Here is a 23,046-nt window from a genome sequence, read left to right as displayed (position 1 = left end):
TCAAATGCAAGGAATCTCAGAGACAATTATCACAAAAATAAAGATATGGTTAACTACCGATTATGGAGAAACAAAACAAACACCTTAATATTGAAGTCAAAAAGAGAACTCTTTAAGAACGCAATTAAAAATAAAGTACCTAGTAACACTTTATGGAATCATTTAAGTAGCATGACGAAAACTGCAAACAAAAATCAATTACCAACAGAAATCTTCTGTGAAAATGAGCATATTACTAGTAAACAAAACATCCTAAATTATCTTAATAATCATTTTGTGAATATCTCTGACAATATTAAGAAAAAGCCATTCAATGAAAGTGATCATGCCCTTTTTCACAAACAGGTAAACGAAAAAGTAGGTAATAGCCCAGCTTTCTGTATTCCATTAATTAAAGTGGATGAAACTTATGATTACATAACTAGGCTTGATGCTACTAAAGCAGTGGGGAATGATGGAATAGGTCCTAAAATTCTTAAACTATGTATTATATAAGACTTAATATCATCACATATTTCACATATAATTAATATTAGTGTGAATAAAAATATCTTCCCTAATATATTAAAGGAAGCTAGAGTAGTTACAATACATAAAGGCAAAGAAAAGGAAAATCAAATAATTATAGACCAATTTCAATTTTACCAACTCTTTCAAAAATATTTGAAAAACATGTAACTAAGCATCTTTACAAATATCTGACCAAATATAACATACTGCATAGCTCTCAGTCAGGCTTTCGATCTCAGCACTCATGTCAAACAGCCCTAATTAATCTACTGGACACTTGGCTTAAAGGTATAGACAACAGTCAAATGATAGGAACGCTTTTTATAGATCTACAAAAAGCTTTTGACCTTGTTGATCACAAAATACTTCTTCATAAACTTAAACTTTTAAATGTATCAATGTCAAGTCTGCAGTGGTTTACGTCTTATCTATCTGGCAGATTTCAATCTATACAATCAAATGGTATGTCATCCTCTCCTAAATTGATAAAAACAGGTGTACCTCAGGGCTCAATTCTTGGTCCACTTATGTTTCTTATATATATTAATGATTTACCAATGAATGTAAAACAATGTAATGCTGACAATACGACTATACACACAAAAGGCAGTACATTACCTGAAATTGAACAAAGCCTTCAAGAAGATATTAAAAACATTTTTAGGTGGTGCCAATTTAATAATATGAACATAAATTTACAAAAAACAAATAGTATGCTTATTGGGAGTAAGAGGAAAATAGCAGGAATGGATATCCATCTAGTAGTAAATGATACACATATCAATCATTCAAATTGTCATAAAGTCTTAGGTATTTACATAGATACATTTTTAAACTGGTCAGAACAAGTAAAAAAGGTAGCATCTAAGCTCTCAATAGCAATTGCTTTACTACGAAAAATGAAAAGCTATCTACCAAGAGAAGCTAGGAAAATTTACTACAATTCCTACATTTTACCAATTTTAGATTATGCCGCTATTGTCTGGGGTAATGGTTTGACAAAACAACAAATAAATCATATTACAAAACTACAAAAGAAAGCTCTTAGAATAATCCTAGATAAACCAATACTATCTGACAGTTTGTCCCTTTTTAAAGAAGCTAAAGTACTCCCTTTTGAACTCAGATTAAAATATCATACTGTAATTTTAATTTATAAAGCACTGCATAATATGACACCGGATTATATATGTACTTTAATTGAAACTTGTCAAAATTCTTGCTTGTACAAACTCAGATCAGCTACAGAAAATAAACTCCTTTTACCTAAGTTACAATCAGAGACAATGAGAAAGTCCTTCAGCTACTCTGGAGCTGTATCTTGGAATAATCTTCCACTTGATATAACACACTCCACATCCCTTGTAACTTTTAAGCAAAAGTTAAGAAATTATTTACTATCAAACTTGATAATCTAAATGCATTATTAACTTACATTATGCTTAATATATGTTACCTATATCAAAACAGTTCCTATTATTTCGTTTAAGGAATTTACTATACAGTATACTGTATATGAAACAGTAATGTATGTGTTTCATTTCACTTGTGTTTTTCCATTGTATTCTATATAGATTGTTATCATATCCATGTGATGTATATTTTTGATGATTTATGTCAATTTTTGTTTGTGTTTATATAATTGAGGGCCATATGGAAGATTAGCTCCATGCTAAATATGCCACCCTCAATAAACAAAGTATTATTATTATTACAAGCTAACCGATATTTACATAATATATAATTTTCAGTCATGTGGACATGACGTACATAGGAATTATTTTACAAAATGAATAATTTGCGTGCCCCTGTGCTTGGGCTGAGGTGACCAATATTTCATTTCACGGTCCCGGAATAGCAGTTGAGATGGGTTGTTTTTTATCTTGTACATACGTTCCTTCCACATATTCATAATTCTAAATATAACTGTCGAAGACAGATATATCTGGATCAAATTATCGATGGAAAGTTACATAATACATATGTATAAGACCACGATCAAGTGTATTGTGGGTACGTAGCAATAGGCCTAGGACGTCTCCTTGCAGGCGGTATATGGAATTTTCAAATTATTATTTGCCTAGATGAAATAAATGATTTGTTTTGATGTCCAGGAGACAGGAGTCATCTCGTCTTTCCGTGTCAACACCAAAATAAAACTACCAGGCCTATTCAAGGACACGTCCTTGCCTAGCTACTGTAATATACTGACCATGTACAATGTATATATATCCGATGTAAATCCTAAGATATATAATTATTTATTCTGTAGTAATAGAGCTACATGTACATGTAGCCCTCGCCAGATATTGTGAATAGTTTGAATAGGCATGTTTGCATGAAATATTAAAAAAAAAAAAAACGAAAAAAAAATTGCCGCCGGTGGTGAGAGAATGGAAAGATCAGAATTGTCTATGCCTACATTACCCTACCTAAGCTATATTAACCTAACAAAACCTACAACCTACTCTGTGGCGGCTTGCAATAAGCCTTCTCTTTTCGAATACCATCAGAGGATCTTTAACGTGCATGGCGTGACTGACCGTACACCTGACCCCGGATTAACGTCGCTTCCGAAGGACAGTGTCCTAGTATACGATAATCTTTGTTTGTTATTTTATTGATTTTTTCTGATATGCTCGAACGTCGTTGAAGACACCCCCTGAGAGGAATGAGTAAGATTTCGCCGAGACGAAGCACACGCTCTTGTTACGTTGATACGGAGAAAACGACAATTTTTATTTTATACCATGGAATATCAAAGTTATATTATGCATTGAGAAATTGTACAGTACAATCTTTTTTAGATTATATCTTTCTACTGCGTATGCATCGTAAAATTCTACTAAGTTGCATGATCACGATAACTGCAGGTACAGGTATACATGTAGGCCTAATGTTATACAATGCACAGTCGATGTCGGGAACAGATCCGATTTGATGCATTCAACTCAAATATAAAAAAATGAATGCTATAGCCGAAACCTTTTGGACTCAGAGATAGTCTTAAGTCTTCAAAGATCGCTTTTTTAATGAATAAGAAAAAATAAACACGAAAAAATCACGATAGCTGCTCGCAACCCAGTGGTACCGCGGTTTCATCGGTTTTCGACGGCGAAAGACCAAAATAGATTTTTTACACACAATGTCAAACATATTCAATTCAACTCATTAGTTATACGTGTCAGAAGCATGTTAATGATGTTTTTTGTGCAATATTTCATGAAATTCATCTACTAAACGAAGCCTTGTATCTAGCCTACGTAGGCCTAGACTGTTTCTTTTTGTCAAAGTGACTTTTAAATAATGAAATGTTCCAAGATAAAGTAACACTATTATTTTAAACTATGTTAAGCTGTATATGAGTGCAAATTGCCACCATAATACCGCAAATGAGTGCTTATTCAATCCTTCAAAACGTCAGCTTGCAAGGTCGAATCACCCGGGCTCATAGAGGACTAAAAAGTGACGTCATTGGAATGTTCGGGATCAAATCGTCAAATTTAGAAATGGTAATCAGAATAAAGAAATTAATCATTTATTTACTCACATCGCAATATTTTCATACCGCAACTGTTACAGGAAATTCTTTTTACCTGATATCGAGTTCTATGCCTGACTAATCTCGATATTTAGTGCTGAAAATATCTGGTTTATTGATATTATTCCGCTACTTTTGTTGAGTTTGAATTCGCAAATTCGAAGGGCGTCAGAACGCTTGTTTTCAACCGGAATCAACACCGTAGTGATAAAGACCTTCCAAGTGAATTTTTGCATCGACATAAAAAGTTGATTTTCTCAAAAAGTAAGAAAAATAAAATACATTAATTTTGCTGGAACACTAAAAAAATCATTCTGATTTCGGAACAGTTGGAATCATGAAGATACCTCTAACAGTATTTTTATTATTATTAGTATATATTATGTAAGTAATTATTATTATATGTATCCGACATGACATGCTAAATTAACTGGTGAAATAGGTGATGAAGAAAATATATGTCCACCAGTTTCACTATGTCGTCCATGTAAGTCTTTACAAACATGCCATTGGCCTACTGGTAACTGTCAAATGTATAAAATGACAGCATGCTTCAGAGCGTTACAAATCAATCATAAATTACCATTATCACACATGACATGCTAAAATAACACACTGTACTGTTAGAATAGATGATGGAGAAAACATGTGCACGCCAGTTTCCCAATGTCACCAATATAACACATGGAAAACACGTTTCTTTATCGTATCCCTATACCTGTCTACTGCCGTCCGCCATATTGTTTTACGGTGATGTGGGCCGTCATTATCGGATGTGTACCAGGCCCTAACCCACCGCTAGGAATTATGGGTAGGGCCTCCAGGCTAGTGCATTATCGAGGCATTTTGTATAATTTTCTGTCCATTCAAATTAGGAAAAATAGATTTTTTTTCAACCGCAAATTTTCATATTGAGAATATATATATACTATTAATTTACTACAGATACATACAAAGGTATCAATACAAGATATATCACAGATGAACAACTAACAGTAAATCAAAATATAACATATATACAGTAAAACCTGCCTTAGTGACCACCTCTGTATAAAGATCACTTTCTTAATAAGACCACTTTCTTTGGGTCACCAATTTCAATACATAATTTTCCCTGTCTATGAAGACCACCTGGCTATAAAGACCATTTTTCTTGATGCCTTGGGTGGCCTTTATAGACAGGTTTCACTGTAAAGTTATATGTTATCCTGTCAAGGTTTTAATCAATTTAACACATGCATCTTAATTAACATGACTCTTAAAATTCAAGGTATTTTACTACCTCTAAAATTTACAAAATTATAAATCAGGTTTAAAAGATTGATATCAACTTTCTGAAAAATTTAAAATAAATAAAAATAATACTTCTAATTCCATTTTACGCAAAAATGACATGCAAGAATATTTCCGTATTTAAGTTTTCTCATTAACTTGGCCATATTTAACTTCAGATATTACCAACAGAGCTAGAACATGTTTTAAATTTCACAAATATAAACGAGGGTTATCTCCCCTGGATTACACATTATATTCTGTCTTCTTGTAATAAAGCAGTGAATATCTTATAATGGTAATATCAATGGAGTTTGATTTTATTTGATTAATATAGTACTATATACATTAGCAAACAAAGAATTGATATCTATATTAATTACCCTAGACAATTATATGAATCTGAGTATTTTTGGGGAAATTTATATATGATAATCAAAGTTATCAGATGGACGAGTACAGGGAGGGATCATATCCACTGTCGCTCTCATTGTCCGCTGTATAATAAACAACGATATAGACATTTACAAATATTTTGAGTCGTCTTTCTGTTAAACAACAAACAACGATATAGACATTTACAATGATTTAGAGTCTTCTTTCCGTTAAACAACAAATAACAATATTGACATTTACAATAATTTAGAGTCTTCTTTCTGTTAAACAGCAAACATCAGTATAGACATTTACAATAATTTAGAATCTTCTTTCTGTTAAACAACAAATAACAATATAGACATTTATAGTAATTTAGAGTCTTCTTTCTGTTAAACAACAAACATCAATATAGACATTTACAATAATTTAGAGTCTTCTTTCTGTTAAACAACAAACATCAATATAGACATTTACAATAATTTAGAATCTTCTTTCTGTTAAACAACAAATCAACAAATAACAATATAGACATTTACAATAATTTAGAGTCTTCTTTCTGTTAAACAACAAACATCAATATAGACATTTATAGTAATTTAGAATCTTCTGTTAAACAACAAATAACAATATAGACATTTACAATAATTTAGAGTCTTCTTTCTGTTAAACAACAAACAACAATATAGACATTTACAATAATTTAGAGTCTTCTTTCTGTTAAACAACAAATAACAATATAGACATTTACAATAATTTAGAGTCTTCTTTCTGTTAAACAACAAACATCAATATAGACATTTATAGTAATTTAGAATCTTCTGTTAAACAACAAATAACAATATAGACATTTATAATAATTTAGAATCTTCTGTTAAACCACAAAATGGCCATTTATAATTATCAAGCGTCTTAAAGAATTCCACTGAACTACAAATAACAATATAGATATTTCATAATATGTTCATCAATTAGTCATCAAAATAGATTTGAGTTTCAACGTGGATCACAATTGCTCTACTTTTTAATTAATTCACTTTGTACTTTTTATTAATTTCAAAAACACGACTTTATCAGTATCATAATCACATTAAAAGGATTTTTGGATATGCCAATAATTGCTTCACTGTGATTATTTTTTTTTTTTTTTAAATTTAAATTTATGTAATACGAGTATTAAAACATTCTGCGTTTTGATCATTATATGATATGCATGAGTATACAAAATTCTTAGTAAACAATAAAATAATATGAGTATACAACACCAAGAAAATAATAATATTACTTAACTAAAGGGAGACAACCCCAACATTATTATATTTAACAAGATGCAAAACTATACAATGTCATAATCATTGTATAATTACTTTTCATTTGAAGCTGAAATAAAAAATTATTGAGAGACTAACATATGCTTTCTAAAAAATCTAAACCATAATGTTTCTGTGACAAAATACACCAACTTGTTTCTTTAAGTGGTAGGCGCTTTGGGAGTCGGTTTCATAAATTATAACTTAAAAGTTGTTTTTTTATGGTTTATAACTTATAAGATTATTTTACAGAAGAAAGTGAATGTTATTTTATCAACAAGAATTATCTCAAATTAATAAGTGAATTATTATATTTGAATTATTGAAGTATAACCCTGGTTAATACTAGTCAGAATATCTCTTTAGCTGGATAGACAAATGATTGTTATACTATAGAAAAATGTTTGTTATATACAGGTGGTCTCTATAGACAGGTTTCTTTTTATAAATTTTGGTATAAAAAGTGGTCTCTACAGATCTTTTTGTTATATAATATTAAATATTTTTTATATATGGGTATTTATGCAATAATTATTATGAGAATTATGTAATTTTTGGTAGAATGTTTCTAAATGAAATTTTTTGAAATTTATAAATTCCTGTGAAAAAGAGAATGACAGATATGAAACCTAAAATAAAATACGAAATGACCTGCCAATTCATTGACCAGAATTTAATAGACTTCAGAATACTATTGCAATTGTAGTCTGTCAATAGAATTACACATCAATAGGAATTTCGATTTTTTGACCTGGTTCCAAAATGTTTTCACTATTTCTAAAATATTTGGTAAAAACTATTTTCGTTTAGTATAAATGTTTCCATCTTGAAAGAAAGAATTATTTGTCTTTGATATTTACGACATCAATACATGTACATGTACCAGACAAAAATATTACACTACATGGATTTTAAAAGACTTCATTTATACGTAGATATACAAAGAATCAAAATATCATGTATTTTTCCATGTACAGTACAGGTATAACAGACAATACTTATTACCCAATACACATACCCAACAGACAATTCACCCCAGGTGAACTGTGGGTATTTAAATATCAGGGTTTGCAAACGTGACTCAAATTGACCTACTACACAATCTATGTCTGCTTTACAACTGTGCGTCTGCCAAACCAGACAAGGAAGTAATAATATCAGATATCGCCAGGCCTCAATAGACTGACATTTTGGTTGCTAAATGTTTGTTTACATTAGTAACCAATGACAAGGATGGTCTTATTCTGTGTGGACACATATAAATTTCATTTAATGGACAATTTTGTGTATTACCAAGACTGAATTTTATCTTAAATGGATATTTTCATCAGAAACTGAGAAAGTGACTGATCTGCCAACATTAGAAGAAGGAAGTAAATTCATGGTTTAAGCTGTAAATTTCAGAGGAAGAGAAATTTGAACAGCATTGAATATCATTTAGATTCTGGGGAAGACCAACTTGATTTAATCCCAGGTACCCTGTGTGTGTCATCAGTGAATGCAGTGATTATTGGGTAATTATTTTCTTGGCGTTTTAAAAACATTGAGGTCAATCAATATTTAAAAACTGTATGTACACACATAGAACTGAATAGAACAAAGAGCAATTAACAACATCAAATAAAACTCTTATTCAACTGGTTATGTTAAACATTGTATTGATCAGTATATATATTCAATTTTTCAGAAATTCAACAAACATTCAATCTTCATCATCAAATGGCAACAGCAAACATACCAGTTCGTACGGAAGGACAGACAACCTGTAACCATCACAAGGGGAGACAACTAGATTGTATTGTGAAAAATGTCAAGAACTAATTTGTTTGAAATGCATTTCCACCATTCATAAAACTCATCCTATTTGTGAGCTTAGTGAAGTCACTCCTCAGAAGAAACAAGACATCAGAAACTTTATTGACAGAACAGAACAAAATGATCTGGTACAGATTGGGAAATACATCACATCTACTGATACACTCCTCAAAGACAACGACAACATATTTGATAAATTAGCACATGAATTGAAGATACAAACAGAAAAATTAAAACAAGACCTTGACAAGCTTAGAGAAGAGACACTCTCACTTTATCAAAAACTTAAAGACGACAACATCAAACTCATACAAAAATACAAACAAGAACTAGAATCATTGAACAAACAACTTAAACACCAAATACAGAAATGTAAGACAACACTTCAGCAGGGCTCACACATAGAAATATATGACACAAAATGCGAAATAGATTCCCGAATACATATCCCTGTCAAACCTACTTTAGATACAGTCAGCTTCAACCCAAACAATACTCCTAAAGGTCACCTGGTACAAGCCTTAGGAAAGGTCACCACCTCAGGCCAAAGTCATACATCCACTGACCAGAAACGGTCAGTATCATTATCAGACGGTCAGCAACAACCCTCATCACAACAACAGTCAGAGGATAAAGGTAAGAAAGCAGTGGCCAGGAAAACACTACTGACAGAGACCAAGGTGGTGGAGGAGTGGGAGTCTCCATGTGACATTACTTCTATATGTCCTACCACTGATGACCAGGCCTGGACCAGTGACTACAGTACACATTAACTCTCCTGGACAGGAAGGGCACAGTGATACAGAAGGTCACACACAAGGCTGTGATCAATGACATCAGTCTATCACCAACAACACACAGATTGTGGGCCTGTGATGATCAAAACAACATCCTGGAGCTGGTATCAGGACAGTTAACTCAACAATTCACAACTAAAACACATCCTTACAGCATATGTATTACAGCAAAGAACCATGTCATTGTGGGCATGTCAGGAAACGTCTCCAAATATACCACACAAGGTCAGATGGTACTCACTACAATGGCAGCAGGGACTGGGAAACCATTAGTGTGTACACCATACAGGATCACAGAGTGTCCTGTCACTAACAATGTCGCAGTGATTGATCACAGTAATAAACATGATGGTGGTGATGGAAACAGACATGTTGTTGTCATGGATACTGACTTCCAGAAACTGTTTGTATACAGAGGTGACATCCCCAGTACATGTAAACAATCACCACAAACAGGAGGTGAACCATTTAACCCCTGTGGTATAGTGTATGATAGTCAGGGGAGCCTCATCATAGGGGATGAAAACAATAAAAATGTTGTCCTAGTGAGTAAAAGGTAAAGGACTCAGGATCCTACACACAGACAGAGACGGGTATGGGCTGTAGGTGTGGGTAGAGATGATTTACTGTGGATATACTGTGGTGTTGTGTAAAGATGTTACAAGTACAGTACTACAAATGTGATAAAACTACTACAGTACAGCAGGGTGTGATAGCTGTGATAAAACTACTACAGTACAGCAGGGTGTGATAGCTGTGATAAAAACTACTACAGTACAGCAGGGTGTGATAGCTGTGATAAAACTACTACAGTACAGCAGGGTGTGATAGCTGTGATAAAACTACTACAGTACAGCAGGGTGTGATAGCTGTGATAAAACTACTACAGTACAGCAGGGTGTGATAGCTGTGATAAAACTACTACAGTACAGCAGGGTGTGATAGCTGTGATAAAACTACTACAGTACAGCAGGGTGTGATAGCTGTGATAAAACTACTACAGTACAGCAGGGTGTGATAGCTGTGATAAAACTACTACAGTACAGCAGGGTGTGATAGCTGTGATAAAACTACTACAGTACAGCAGGGTGTGATAGCTGTGATAAAACTACTACAGTACAGCAGGGTGTGATAGCTGTGATAAAACTACTACAGTACAGCAGGGTGTGATAGCTGTGATAAAACTACTACAGTACAGCAGGGTGTGATAGCTGTGATAAAACTACTACAGTACAGCAGGGTGTGATAGCTGTGATAAAACTACTACAGTACAGCAGGGTGTGATAGCTGTGATAAAACTACTACAGTACAGCAGGGTGTGATAGCTGTGTAAAACTACTCAAAAAACTTTACCGTAAAGTGATTTCTACATGTATATTTCCATCTAAACATACATAAGACATAACAGCTAGATTTTACAGTGGATAAATTCAGTGGTGTAACTAATGTTTACAAAGCACCATACATGTTTGTTTGTCCATTCCAATGATTTTCACAGCTTAATTCATGAAATCTGGTTTTCTATTATAGATTACTGAAGAAAAAAATAACATGTCAAAAGTTTCGCCCCATTTATAACTTGAATACATTGTTCATACAAAGGTATTAATGATTTTATTACCCTGGAATATGTGTTATTCATTCTGTAATACCAGTGAATCAAAACATTGAGCTTTAAGGCTTTAGTAACTTGTGATTATTGTTTCCAAGATATAAACACAGGGAGTACCAGTTCACTACCTTTTCCCATTATTTACCATAATTTATCCTATTTTACTTAGTAATCCACATTGTACATTTCTATGTAACCGAATTCAGCATCTCCTCCGCCATATTTTTTAGTTTACATTTGGATCTCTCGGATATTTAAGCGTTAAACTATCTTTTTATGAAATCTATGGTCTATATAGATACCAGAGCTTTACAGGAATAATGCACACAAGACAGTTTAATACTTACAGTGTATCTTTACATTATTTATTTATTTAGACAATGATTTAATCCATTGGATCACTATAATGTAAACAAACCTTTAGACATAATCACCATTTTTATTTTGCAAATTTTTAGCTAACTTTTGTTAACTTATATATCCGAATGAAATTTCAATTATAAATGTAAATATGGTACTCTCATAGGCAGTAATTATATATACATGTAAATACATAGAAATTAACAATTTGGTATACATGTAAATACATATTCAGTAATTATATATACATGTAAATACATATAAATTAACAATTTGGGACAGCTTGTCAATTATCACCAACATTGTCCATGATATAGAGACAGGATTCTTTTTATATAGATGTCTACTACCTTTGTGAAATTGTGTAATACCTAATAAAAATTATAATCAGAATATAAATTCTGACTGATCTTTGGTTATCTTTTGAGTAATTACAAATTATGAAGCAAAGTATTCAAAAAGCAAGGACCAATTTACGGACCAAGAACCAATTAGACCAATGAACAGATTGGACCAAGGAATAGAGGACCATAGGGCCAGGACCAGACGACCAAGGACCAGATGGACCAACAGGGAACAGATAGACCAAGGACCAACGGACCAAGGCCAGACAGACCAAGGACCAGATGGACCACCAGACCAAGGAAAGACCAAGGACCAGACAGACAAGGACCAGACCAAGGAACAGACGGACCAAGGACCAGACAGACCAGGACCAGACGACCAAGGAAGACGACCAAGGACCAGATAGGACCAAGACCAGACAAGGAACAGACAAGGACCAAGGACAGACGGACCCAGGACCAGACAGACCAAGGACCAGACACCAAAGGAACCAGATGGACCAGGACCAGATGGACCAAGGACCAGACGGACCAAGGACAGACGGACCAGGACAAGGACCAGGATAGACCAAGGACAGACGGACCAAGACCAGACGGACCCAGGACCAGACGGACCAGGAACAATACATGACCAAGGACCAGATGGACCAAGGACAGACACCAGATGGACCAAAGATAGACCCAGACGCAATGAACAAGAACAGTCGACCCAGGACCAGATGGACCCAGGACCAACAGATCAAGGAAGACAAAGGAACCAGATGTAACAAGGAACAGACGGACCCAGGACCAGATGGACCCAGGACCAGACGACCCAAAGACCAGATGGACCCAGGACCAGATGACCCAGGACCTGAGATAACACAAGGACCAGACGACTAAGGAACCAGAGGGACTAAGAATCAGATGAACCCAGGACCAGACGGAACAAGGAATAGACAAACCTGCAAAGACCGACGCACCAAGGTATATACTGACCAAAGACCAGATGGACCAAGGACCATACAGACCAAGAAACAGACGGACCCATGACCAGATGGACCCAGGACCAGACGGATCAAGGAACAGACAGACCAAGAAACAGACGGACCCAAAACCAGACGGATTCAGGATCAGACGATTACACATCATTTACAGAGCACAGTGTAGAAAATCATTCCATTTGCCTACCTGAAGATGCAAGGAATCTGCCATCAGGTGAGAAACACAACACTTGTACAGCTCCCTGTCAACCAGAAAAATAACAATAAGTAGGTGTCATCATAATTCAATCATACACAACTTAATTCACTTTTAACTTACTGCTTTTACAACAATTTTAAACATTATTTATGCCAACCAAGTCTACATGTGCATCCATTTATTGCATTTTTCTGTTTGAAAAAGTGTCAGAAATTCTATCTTTGTTTTAAGCATTGAAGTCACTTTTTTTAATTTCATCGGGGTATGAAAGAAATTTTGTTGCAAACTATGTGATAGGACCGCGTACAGGGTTTTTCCAGTATCAGAGATGAACAGACAGAATGGACAGACAGGGCTCCAGTATCAGTATCAGAGATGAACAGACAGACAGTAGGATGGACACACAAGCTACATGAAATGGAGAGACAGGGCTCCAGTATCAGAGATGAACAGACAGACAGTAGGATGAACACACAAGCCAGAAATGGACAGACAGGGCTCCAGTATCAGAGATGAACAGACAGACAGTAGGATGGACACACAAGCCAGAAATGGACAGACAGGGCTCCAGTATCAGAGATGAACAGACAGACAGTAGGATGGACACACAAGCTAGAAATGGACAGACAGGGCTCCAGTATCAGAGATGAACAGACAGAACAGACAGACAGTAGGATGGACACACAAGCCAGAAATGGACAGACAGGGCTCCAGTATCAGAGATGAACAGACAGACAGTAGGATGGACACACAAGCCAGAAATGGACAGACAGGGCTCCAGTATCAGAGATGAACAGACAGACAGTAGGATGGACACACAAGCCAGAAATGGACAGACAGGGCTCCAGTATCAGAGATAAACAGACAGACAGACAGTAATGGACAGACAAGCTAGAAACGGACAGACAGGGCTCCAGTATCAGAGATAAACAGACAGACAGTAGGATGGACACACAAGCCAGAAATGGACAGACAGGGCTCCAGTATCAGAGATAAACAGACAGACAGACAGTAGGATGGACACACAAGCCAGAAATGGACAGACAGGGCTCCAGTATCAGAGATGAACAGACAGACAGTAGGATGGACACACAAGCCAGAAATGGACAGACAGGGCTCCAGTATCAGAGATGAACAGACAGACAGTAGGATGGACACACAAGCTAGAAATGGACAGACAGGGCTCCAGTATCAGAGATGAACAGACAGACAGTAGGATGGACACACAAGCCAGAAATGGACAGACAGGGCTCCAGTATCAGAGATGAACAGACCGACAGTAGGATGGACACACAAGCCAGAAATGGACAGACAGGGCTCCAGTATCAGAGATGAACAGACCGACAGTAGGATGGACACACAAGCCAGAAATGGACAGACAGGGCTCCAGTATCAGAGATGAACAGACAGACAGTAGGATGGACACACAAGCCAGAAATGGACAGACAGGGCTCCAGTATCAGAGATGAACAGACAGACAGTAGGATGGACACACAAGCTAGAAATGGACAGACAGGGCTCCAGTATCAGAGATGAACAGACAGACAGTAGGATCAATGACATGCAGGCATGGATGGCTAAACATTTTTCGTACTTCCTCTTTTACCTGCGTTGCTTCGGTACTGTTCTCCCAAGTAAATATATATCTAACTAATGCAAATTCATAACAGGAGAAATGAAACATTTTTTATTATTTTCTAAAACAATAATAATATCACTTTGAAAATTAAAAGCTATGATAGGAAGTCAAAATATCCTCCAAGCGAAGATCATGAGCACAAGGAATCATGATGTCACATCACGTCAACAAATGGCGCGAAATCATAGGATTCACGTACGCGGCACTCCAGGCCTTGCATGGGCACAGAGAAATCTTTGAGTTTGTTTCTTTGGGTTTATGCTAAACAATTATTATATCATATAGTTATATAGTTTGAAGTACGTCCTTTTATTTCTAAATTATGTCTTCAACATGAAATAGAAAATAAAATACACAAGTAGAGCTTCGCTCTTCCCATGCCGTGCATGATTCATATTATGATCTGGCTGTGAAAGCATTACAAAATTCATTTATAAATCTAAACCATCTGACTGATAAATGAACGATTTATCAGAGATCTACAGACATTGTAAGGGAGACAACTCGACCATTCAGAAAGATGCACCAAAGAATAAGATATAGAGAAGACAGACAAATGATACTCACCAGTTAATGCTCAGGTCATTTATGAAGAGACAAACGTCTGTGATAATCTCACAAAAGGAGTTAACTCCCATTTGCGATGTCTTCATGTTGGAAACAATGCTGTAAAACTTGTTGGTCCAAAAGGTATAATTATGAAAGCCTGGCTGAAACAAATGAATGAATAAATAAATAAAGGACTAAAATAGGAATAAAAGTAGCTGATTTAATGAACACAAGGACACAATCACTCACCTGCTATCTCAGGTAATCATGGTGTATACCAATTAAAAGAGAGAATTTCTATGAATGACCCAGGTAATATCAGGTGTCTAGACCTATTGGTTCTTAATAAGTTGTTATCTTTAGCCTGTTTAACCCCTGTGACCTTGAATGAAGGTCAAGGTCATTCATTTGAACAAACTTTGTAGCCCTTTATCCCAAGATGCTATAAGCCCAATTTCAGGTTAAGGTCTCCCACTTTTGGAGAAGAAGTTGTTTTTATTTAATGGTAAAGTTGACGCCAGATGAACATGCAGACGAAGACTGAACGACGGATGCCGCACGACAACACAAGCAGGTGAGCTATTAAAAATAAATAGATGGAATTATATAATAAATTGATCAGGGGTGAATAATAATGATCATTCAAGGAGTGATGCTCGTGTCATGACAATTCTTCCTGCACTTGAACACAGACAGAATTTTAACCTGATTCTGTCTCCAGACTCTGCCATCTTGGAATCAAGTAAAAATGGTACAACAATACTTTGACTTGAAGGTACCTAGAATGGAATATGTTACAACAACATGATTCTATTGATCTACTCATTGACAAGAGTTTAAGTGAAGACGTTTTACAACAAATGTTTATAAACAACTTTCATAATGAATGGCATAATGGCATGCCGTGCGGAGTAAACGCCCAGCTATGATTGAAAAAATACCACTTTTACAGCCAAATAAGAACCAAAGTAGCTGATTTAATGAACACAAGAGCACAATCACTCACCTGCTATCTCAGGTGATCATGGTGTATACAATTAAAAGAGAGAATTTCTATGAATGACCCAGGTAATATCAGGTGTCTAGACCTATTGGTTCTTAATAAATTGTTATCTTTAGCCTGTTTAACCCCTGTGACCTTGAATGAAGGTCAAGGTCATTCATTTGAACAAATTTAGTAGTCTTCAAAGAAAAATGATGCAGGTCTGTGATTAGTTCAGATTTGTTCCCCTGTCATCTGCCTTAAGTTTTGCTATGAGATAATCAATGGATAGAGAGACCATAAGTGATCGGAACTACTGGAGTATCGGAGATGCAATTTTTATGATGAATGGCATAATGGCATGCTGTCTGGAGTAAACGGCCAGCTACGATTGACAAAATACCACTTTTACAGACAAATTCTTATCCGACACAGAACATAATACTACATCACACATTTGAAAACCGTAATATCTACAATTTACATGTTGTTAATTCAAGCAACACTTACCGATAAAGAAGGAAGAAAAGACACTTTTACTTCACGTGACAGTTAAATGTTGATTTCAGGAATCAGTCCGGAAGTTACCTTCCTTGACAAAACAAGTGGCCCAACACTTGAGGTTAAATTATTTTGGTCTATGGAAAAATAACCTCAAAGATCTAACCAATAGAAATGAGTGTAACATACGAAATTTAATTATTTATTGTTGATCTAAACAGGAGGCCCAGAGGGCTTGCATTGCTCACCTGGAATGTTAAGTCAAGCAAAGTAATAAGTATAATGTACTGTTTATTTCCAAGTTATTTTCAAGGATTTTAAAGAATTATCTCTATAAATTTCCCTCTATTGGGTCCCGTCTCCTCTGCCCCAGCCAAGATTTATACAAACTCTGTTCCACTGCCCCCAAGGATGATTCTGGCCTAATTAGGTTACCATACATGCATAACTTTATGACTAGTAGCGATTTCAAAGAAATGTTGAAGGACAGACAGACGCACGGACGGACGCTGGGCTATTACATAATCTCACTGTGTCTGGTGAGCTAATACTAACAGGACACAGAGTCACTTCATGGTTACAGTTTTAGTGGAGGCAGTTACCAAGTAAATAATCATTACTATATGGGGCCTGTCTTAGTGGAGACAGTTACCAAGTAAATAATCATTACTATGTGGGGCCTGTCTTAGTGGAGACAGTTACCAAGTAAATAATCATTACTATATGGGGCCTGTCTTAGTGGAGGCAGTTACCAAGTAAATAATCATTACTATATGGGGCCTGTCTTAGTGGAGACAGTTACCAAGTAAATAATCATTACTATATGGGGCCTGTCTTAGTGGAGGCAGTTACCAAGTAAATAATCATTACTTATGGGGCCTGTCTTAGTGGAGACAGTTACCAAGTAAATAATCATTACTATAGTGGGGCCTGTCTTAGTGGAGACAGTTACCAAGTAAATAATCATTACTATATGGGGCCTGTCTTAGTGGAGGCAGTTACCAAGTAAATAATCATTACTATATGGGGCCTGTCTTAGTGGAGACAGTTACCAAGTAAATAATCATTACTATATGGGGCCTGTCTTAGTGGAGGCAGTTACCAAGTAAATAATCATTACTATATGGGGCCTGTCTTAGTGGAGGCAGTTACCAAGTAAATAATCATTACTATATGGGGCCTGTCTAAGTATTTGTACAATGTGGGGTCACACTATACAGATGATATCAGTCAAATTCGGTCAGATTTCAATGAGTAGTTATGGAGAAGTTCATTGTTGACCGATGAACAAACAGACTGATGGCAATAATTGGCAGGATATCGGGCTAAAAACTCAACTCAGGAATTGAATGATTTCATAATTTTAATCCAATGTCTGTAAGATACTTCTGAACACAATGGTAAAATCTGAAATATGAGATACTGACACCAAATGATACAACAGTGTGATTTATCAAACAGCGTTTATTGGCTGATGATTGACATTTTATTTGTATTAGACACCTCAGTAACAGATAATAACACTAATCCATCAAAATGACATCTTCATACAGTATCATAGAGCAAAAACAGATCTTCTTAACTCTTGTATTAGAATTATTAAAATTTGTAACAAAGTCTCGTGGAGCTCAGACAGACTCGTAGTCTTCATCCTAGTGTTGACCTTGACCTTTGTATAACGACCTTGAACTTCTTGGTTCTCTCAAGTCTGATGGGGTTCGCTGGCCAGTAATAAATTCCTCCGAGTGAAATGTACCGCGAGGACATGAGTGGACTTGGTAGGGAACGAGCCAAACAGCAGATTTACATTTCATCAGCTAACAAGTATTAATACAGTGTAACCTGTCAAAACCGACCCTTGTCTAATCCAGATATCGGTCTATTCTGGCTTCATTATGTCATTTTCTTTACAGTCATACATAATTGAAATGAAATGTTATATTACATATGTATAACTAATATAGATAAACATTGTAATTAATTTGTAAGGGAAGTAACTCTTATACACTTGCACACTTCTTGCTCACACAAAACACAAATAGATACAATGTAAGGATTTTTACATAATAGACCTATAATTTTATGATATAGGTGCATAGCAATTACACAGATAATTTGTAAGTAAAGAGAAGTAACTCGTATAGCCTTGCACACTTCTTACAGACACATATTAGGTAGAGTGTACAATATTTATAACATTTTGTCATTTACACTTATATCATGAGAGATTGGTAGAATAGACCAACTGACCAACTCTTGTTTATACAGTTATTGATACCTGTGTAATCTGAAACCTATCTATACCGACCAACTCTTGTTTATACAATGATTAAAACCTGTGTAATCTGAAACCTGTCTATACCGACCAACTCTTGTTTATACAGTTATTGATACCTGTGTAATCTGAAACCTGTCTGTACCAACCACATATGCTGGTCCTGATGATATCCAATTTAGGCAAGTTCTACTTTATATTGCAGGCTACTAATTGTTTGAGTAAACTAAGTACAAATAACTGAAGCTCTGAAAGCAAGTTTAAGTAATGATTCTGTTCCCACTAATTGTAACAATGGCCTGATTACAACTCTAGATCAGTAAACTTTAATGCTACTAATGAAATTTGTATATAAAAGATCACCTCTCTATAAATACCACCTGTCTATAAAGACCACCTGGATTTAAAGACCACCTGGCTATAGAGACTACCTAGATATAAAGATACCTAGATATAAAAACCACCTGGATATAAAGATCACCTGTGTATAAAGACAACCTAGATATAAAGGCCACCTGTCTAGTAAGACCACATGTCTATAAAAGACAACATCCATATAAATATCACCTGTCTATAAAGACTACCTACATATAAAGACCACCTGTCTATAAAGACCACCTGGATATACAGACCACCATTATATAAAGACCATATTTTGTCTTTTGGGTGGTCAGGGTTGACTGTGTATTACAAACACTTTATCTTGTTAGAAAACATATTGAATCTGAAGGTAAAAGCTTAAGTCTAATGAATATTAGAATTTCTCAAAATTTCACAATAATGTAAAACCTGCCTTAGCGACCACCTCTGTATAAGGACCACCTCTGTATAAAGACTACCTCTGTATAAAGACCACATCTGTATAAAGACTACCTCTGTATAAAGACTACCTCTGTATAAAGACCACATCTGTATAAAGACCACATCTGTATAAAGACCACCTTTGTATAAATATCACCTTTGCATAAAGACCACCTCTGTATAAAGACAACATCTGTATAAAGATCACCTCTGTATAATGACACTTCTGTATAATGATCACATCTGTATAAAGACCACCTCTGTATAACGACCACCTCTGTATAAAGACCACCTCTGTATAATGACCACCTTTGTATAATGACCACCTCTGTATAATGACCACCTCTGTATAATGACCACCTCTGTATCTGATGAAGACATATTCCTATTAAATGTAACAAGAGGCCCATGGGCCTTAACGGTCATCTGACTATTAGTACAACATAGTTGTTTAAAGATTTTAGCCTATTTGCCGCCTGTGACCTTGAATGAAGGTCAAGGTCATTCATTTGAACAAACTTGATAGCCCTTCATCCCAGCATGTACCAGGTCCAATATCAGTACCCTGAGCCTTCTGGTTCTTGAGAAGAAGTCGTTTAAAGATTTTAGCCTTTTTGACCCCTGTGACCTTGAATGAAGGTCAAGGTCATTCATTTGAACAAACTTGGTAACCCTTCATCCCAGCATCCTACAGGCCAAATACCACTACCCTGGGCCTTCTGGTTCTTGAGAAGAAGTCGTTTAAAGATTTTGGCCTTTTTGACCCCTGTGACCTTGAATGAAGGTCAAGGTCATTCATTTGAACAAACTTGGTGGCCCTTCATCCCAGCATGTCACAGGTCCAATATCAGTACCCTGAGCCTTCTGGTTCTTGAGAAGAAGTCGTTTAAAGATTTTAGCCTTTTTGTTCCCTTTGACCTTGAATGAAGGTTAAGGTCATTCATTTGAACAAACTTGGTAGCCCTTCATCCAAGCATGTCACAGGTCTAATATCAGTACCCTGAGCCTTCTGGTTCTTGAGAAGAAGTCCTTTAAAGATTTTAGCCTATTTGACCCCCGTGACCTTGAATGTAGGTCAAGGTCATTTTTTTAACAAACTTGGTAGCCCTTCATCCCAGCATGCCACAGGCCTAATATCAGGTCTCTAGGCCTCTTAGTTATTCACAAGAAGTTGTTTAAAGAATTTTAGCCTATTTGACCCCTGTGACCTTGAATGAAGGTCAAGGTCATTAATTTGAACAAACATGGTAGCCCTTCATACCAGCATGCTACAGGCCTAATATCAGGTCTCTAGGCATCTTAGTTATTCACAAGAAGTTGTTTAAAGAATTTTAGCCTATTTGACCCCTGTGACCTTGAATGAAGGTCAAGGTCATTTATCCGAACAAACTTGGTAGCCCTTCATCCCAGCATGCCACAGGCCTAATATCAGGTCTCTAGGCATCTTAGTTATTCATAAGAAGTTGTTTAAAGAATTTTAGCCTATTTGACCCCTGTGACCTTGAATGAAGGTCAAGGTCATTTATTTGAACAAACTTTGTAGCCCTTCATCCCAGCATGCTACAGGCCTAATATCAGGTCTCTAGGCCTCTTAGTTATTCACAAGAAGTTGTTTAAAGAATTTTAGCCTATTTGACCCCTGTGACCTTGAATGAAGGTCAAGGTCATTTATTTGAACAAACTTGGTAGCCCTTCATCCCAGCATCCTACAGGCCAAATATCAGTACCCTGGGCATTCTGGTTCTTGAGAAGAAGTCGTTTAAAGATTTTGGCCTTTTTGACCCCTGTGACCTTGAATGAAGGTCAAGGTCATTCATTTGAACAAACTTGGTAGCCCTCCATCCCAGCAACCTACAGGCCAAATATGAGTACCCTGGGCCTTCCGGTTATTGAGAAGAAGTTGTTTGAATGAAAAGTTTACGCACGGCGCACGGCGCACGGCGGACGGCGCACGGCGGACGGCGGACGGCGCACGGCGCACGGCGCACGACGACGGACGGTGCATGATGACAATAGGTCATCCTGACCCTTCGGGTCAGATGACCTAAAAAGACCACCTCTGTATAAAGACTAGTCTGCTAAACCTGCAGATTATTAGGCTTTTTTTTTATTTTTTAATTTTTTTTTTTTGCCTAATATATAGTCAGCTCACGGTACCTCTTTAAAATGTGAAATTGTAGGCCAGATTTGGCCTACGCTACGTCAGCGGCATATTTCTAATATATCGTCCATGCAATGCCGGGAAAACGTACACATACCTATATATTGGGATCTTATGTACTCCACTGCCCCCATGCTACATCCCATTTATGAAATTAAACAACTCTGCACAATGAAATACTTACTTCTATTTCACACATTTGTAATGGCCGCTGTATACACATTTAGTAGAGCAAACGGCAGCCAATCAACTTCGCTTCCGGTTTTATTTTTTTTAAAACATGTGTAGTTGAAAGATAAACAAAATTCTACCGTGTATATGATACATGTATATGCAACGTGAATATCGCGAAAGTGATGCCGTACCAGCAATAGTCGTGTTCAATTTGAATATTTGACAGCATGTCGTGTATGTTGACCATAATTTCATTATAAAAACTCTAACTGGCTAGCATTTTGTTTATCCTAGGCAAAAAAAAAAAAAAAAAATAAAAAAGCCTAATAATATAGGCAGGTTTAGCGAACTATTTAAAGACCAACTCTATATAAAGACCACTTCCCTGATCTTGTATTAAAACATGGGGTCCCTGATTTTGTATTATAACATGGAGTCCCTGATCTTGTATTAAAACATGGGGTCCCTGATCTTGTATTAAAACATGGGGTCCCTGATCTTGTATTAAAACATGGAGTCCCTGATCTTGTATTAAAACATGGGGTCCCTGATCTTGTATTAAAACATGGAGTCCCTGATCTTGTATTAAAACATGGATACCCTGATTTTGTATTAAAACATGGGGTCCCTGATCTTGTATTAAAACATGAGATCCCTGATCTTGTATTAAAACATGGGGTCCCTGATCTTGTATTACGACATGGAGTCCCTGATCTTGTATTAAAACATGGGGTCCCTGATCTTGTATTAAAACATGGGGTCCCTGATCTTGTATTAAAACATGGAGTCCCTGATCTTGTATTAAAACATGGAGATCCCTGATCTTGTATTAAAACAATGGGGTCC

General features: G+C 36.0%; 2 protein-coding genes and 1 pseudogene across 4 annotated transcripts in view; 2 read left to right on the top strand and 1 right to left on the bottom strand.

Moving 5' to 3' along the window:
- LOC138311140 (low-density lipoprotein receptor-related protein 2-like) overlaps positions 1-23,046 on the top strand; it is a 374,749-nt gene that overhangs the window by 306,679 nt on the left and 45,024 nt on the right. The window lies entirely within an intron of this gene.
- LOC138311161 (uncharacterized) overlaps positions 1-23,046 on the bottom strand; it is a 48,926-nt gene that overhangs the window by 9,586 nt on the left and 16,294 nt on the right. For all 3 annotated transcript variants that reach the window (XM_069252627.1, XM_069252628.1, XM_069252629.1), the window contains 2 exons: positions 15,325-15,467; positions 13,107-13,161 (listed from right to left, as the gene is read on the bottom strand). In XM_069252627.1, coding sequence (XP_069108728.1) covers positions 13,107-13,161; positions 15,325-15,467 — 198 coding nt within the window. The remainder of the gene's footprint in view (positions 1-13,106; positions 13,162-15,324; positions 15,468-23,046) is intronic.
- Positions 7,248-10,273, top strand: LOC138310759 (tripartite motif-containing protein 2-like; annotated as a pseudogene).

Source organism: Argopecten irradians, chromosome 16, assembly GCF_041381155.1.
Source record: "Argopecten irradians isolate NY chromosome 16, Ai_NY, whole genome shotgun sequence".
Classification (NCBI taxonomy): Eukaryota; Metazoa; Mollusca; class Bivalvia; order Pectinida; family Pectinidae; genus Argopecten; species Argopecten irradians.
This window is presented reverse-complemented; position numbering and strand designations above follow the sequence as displayed.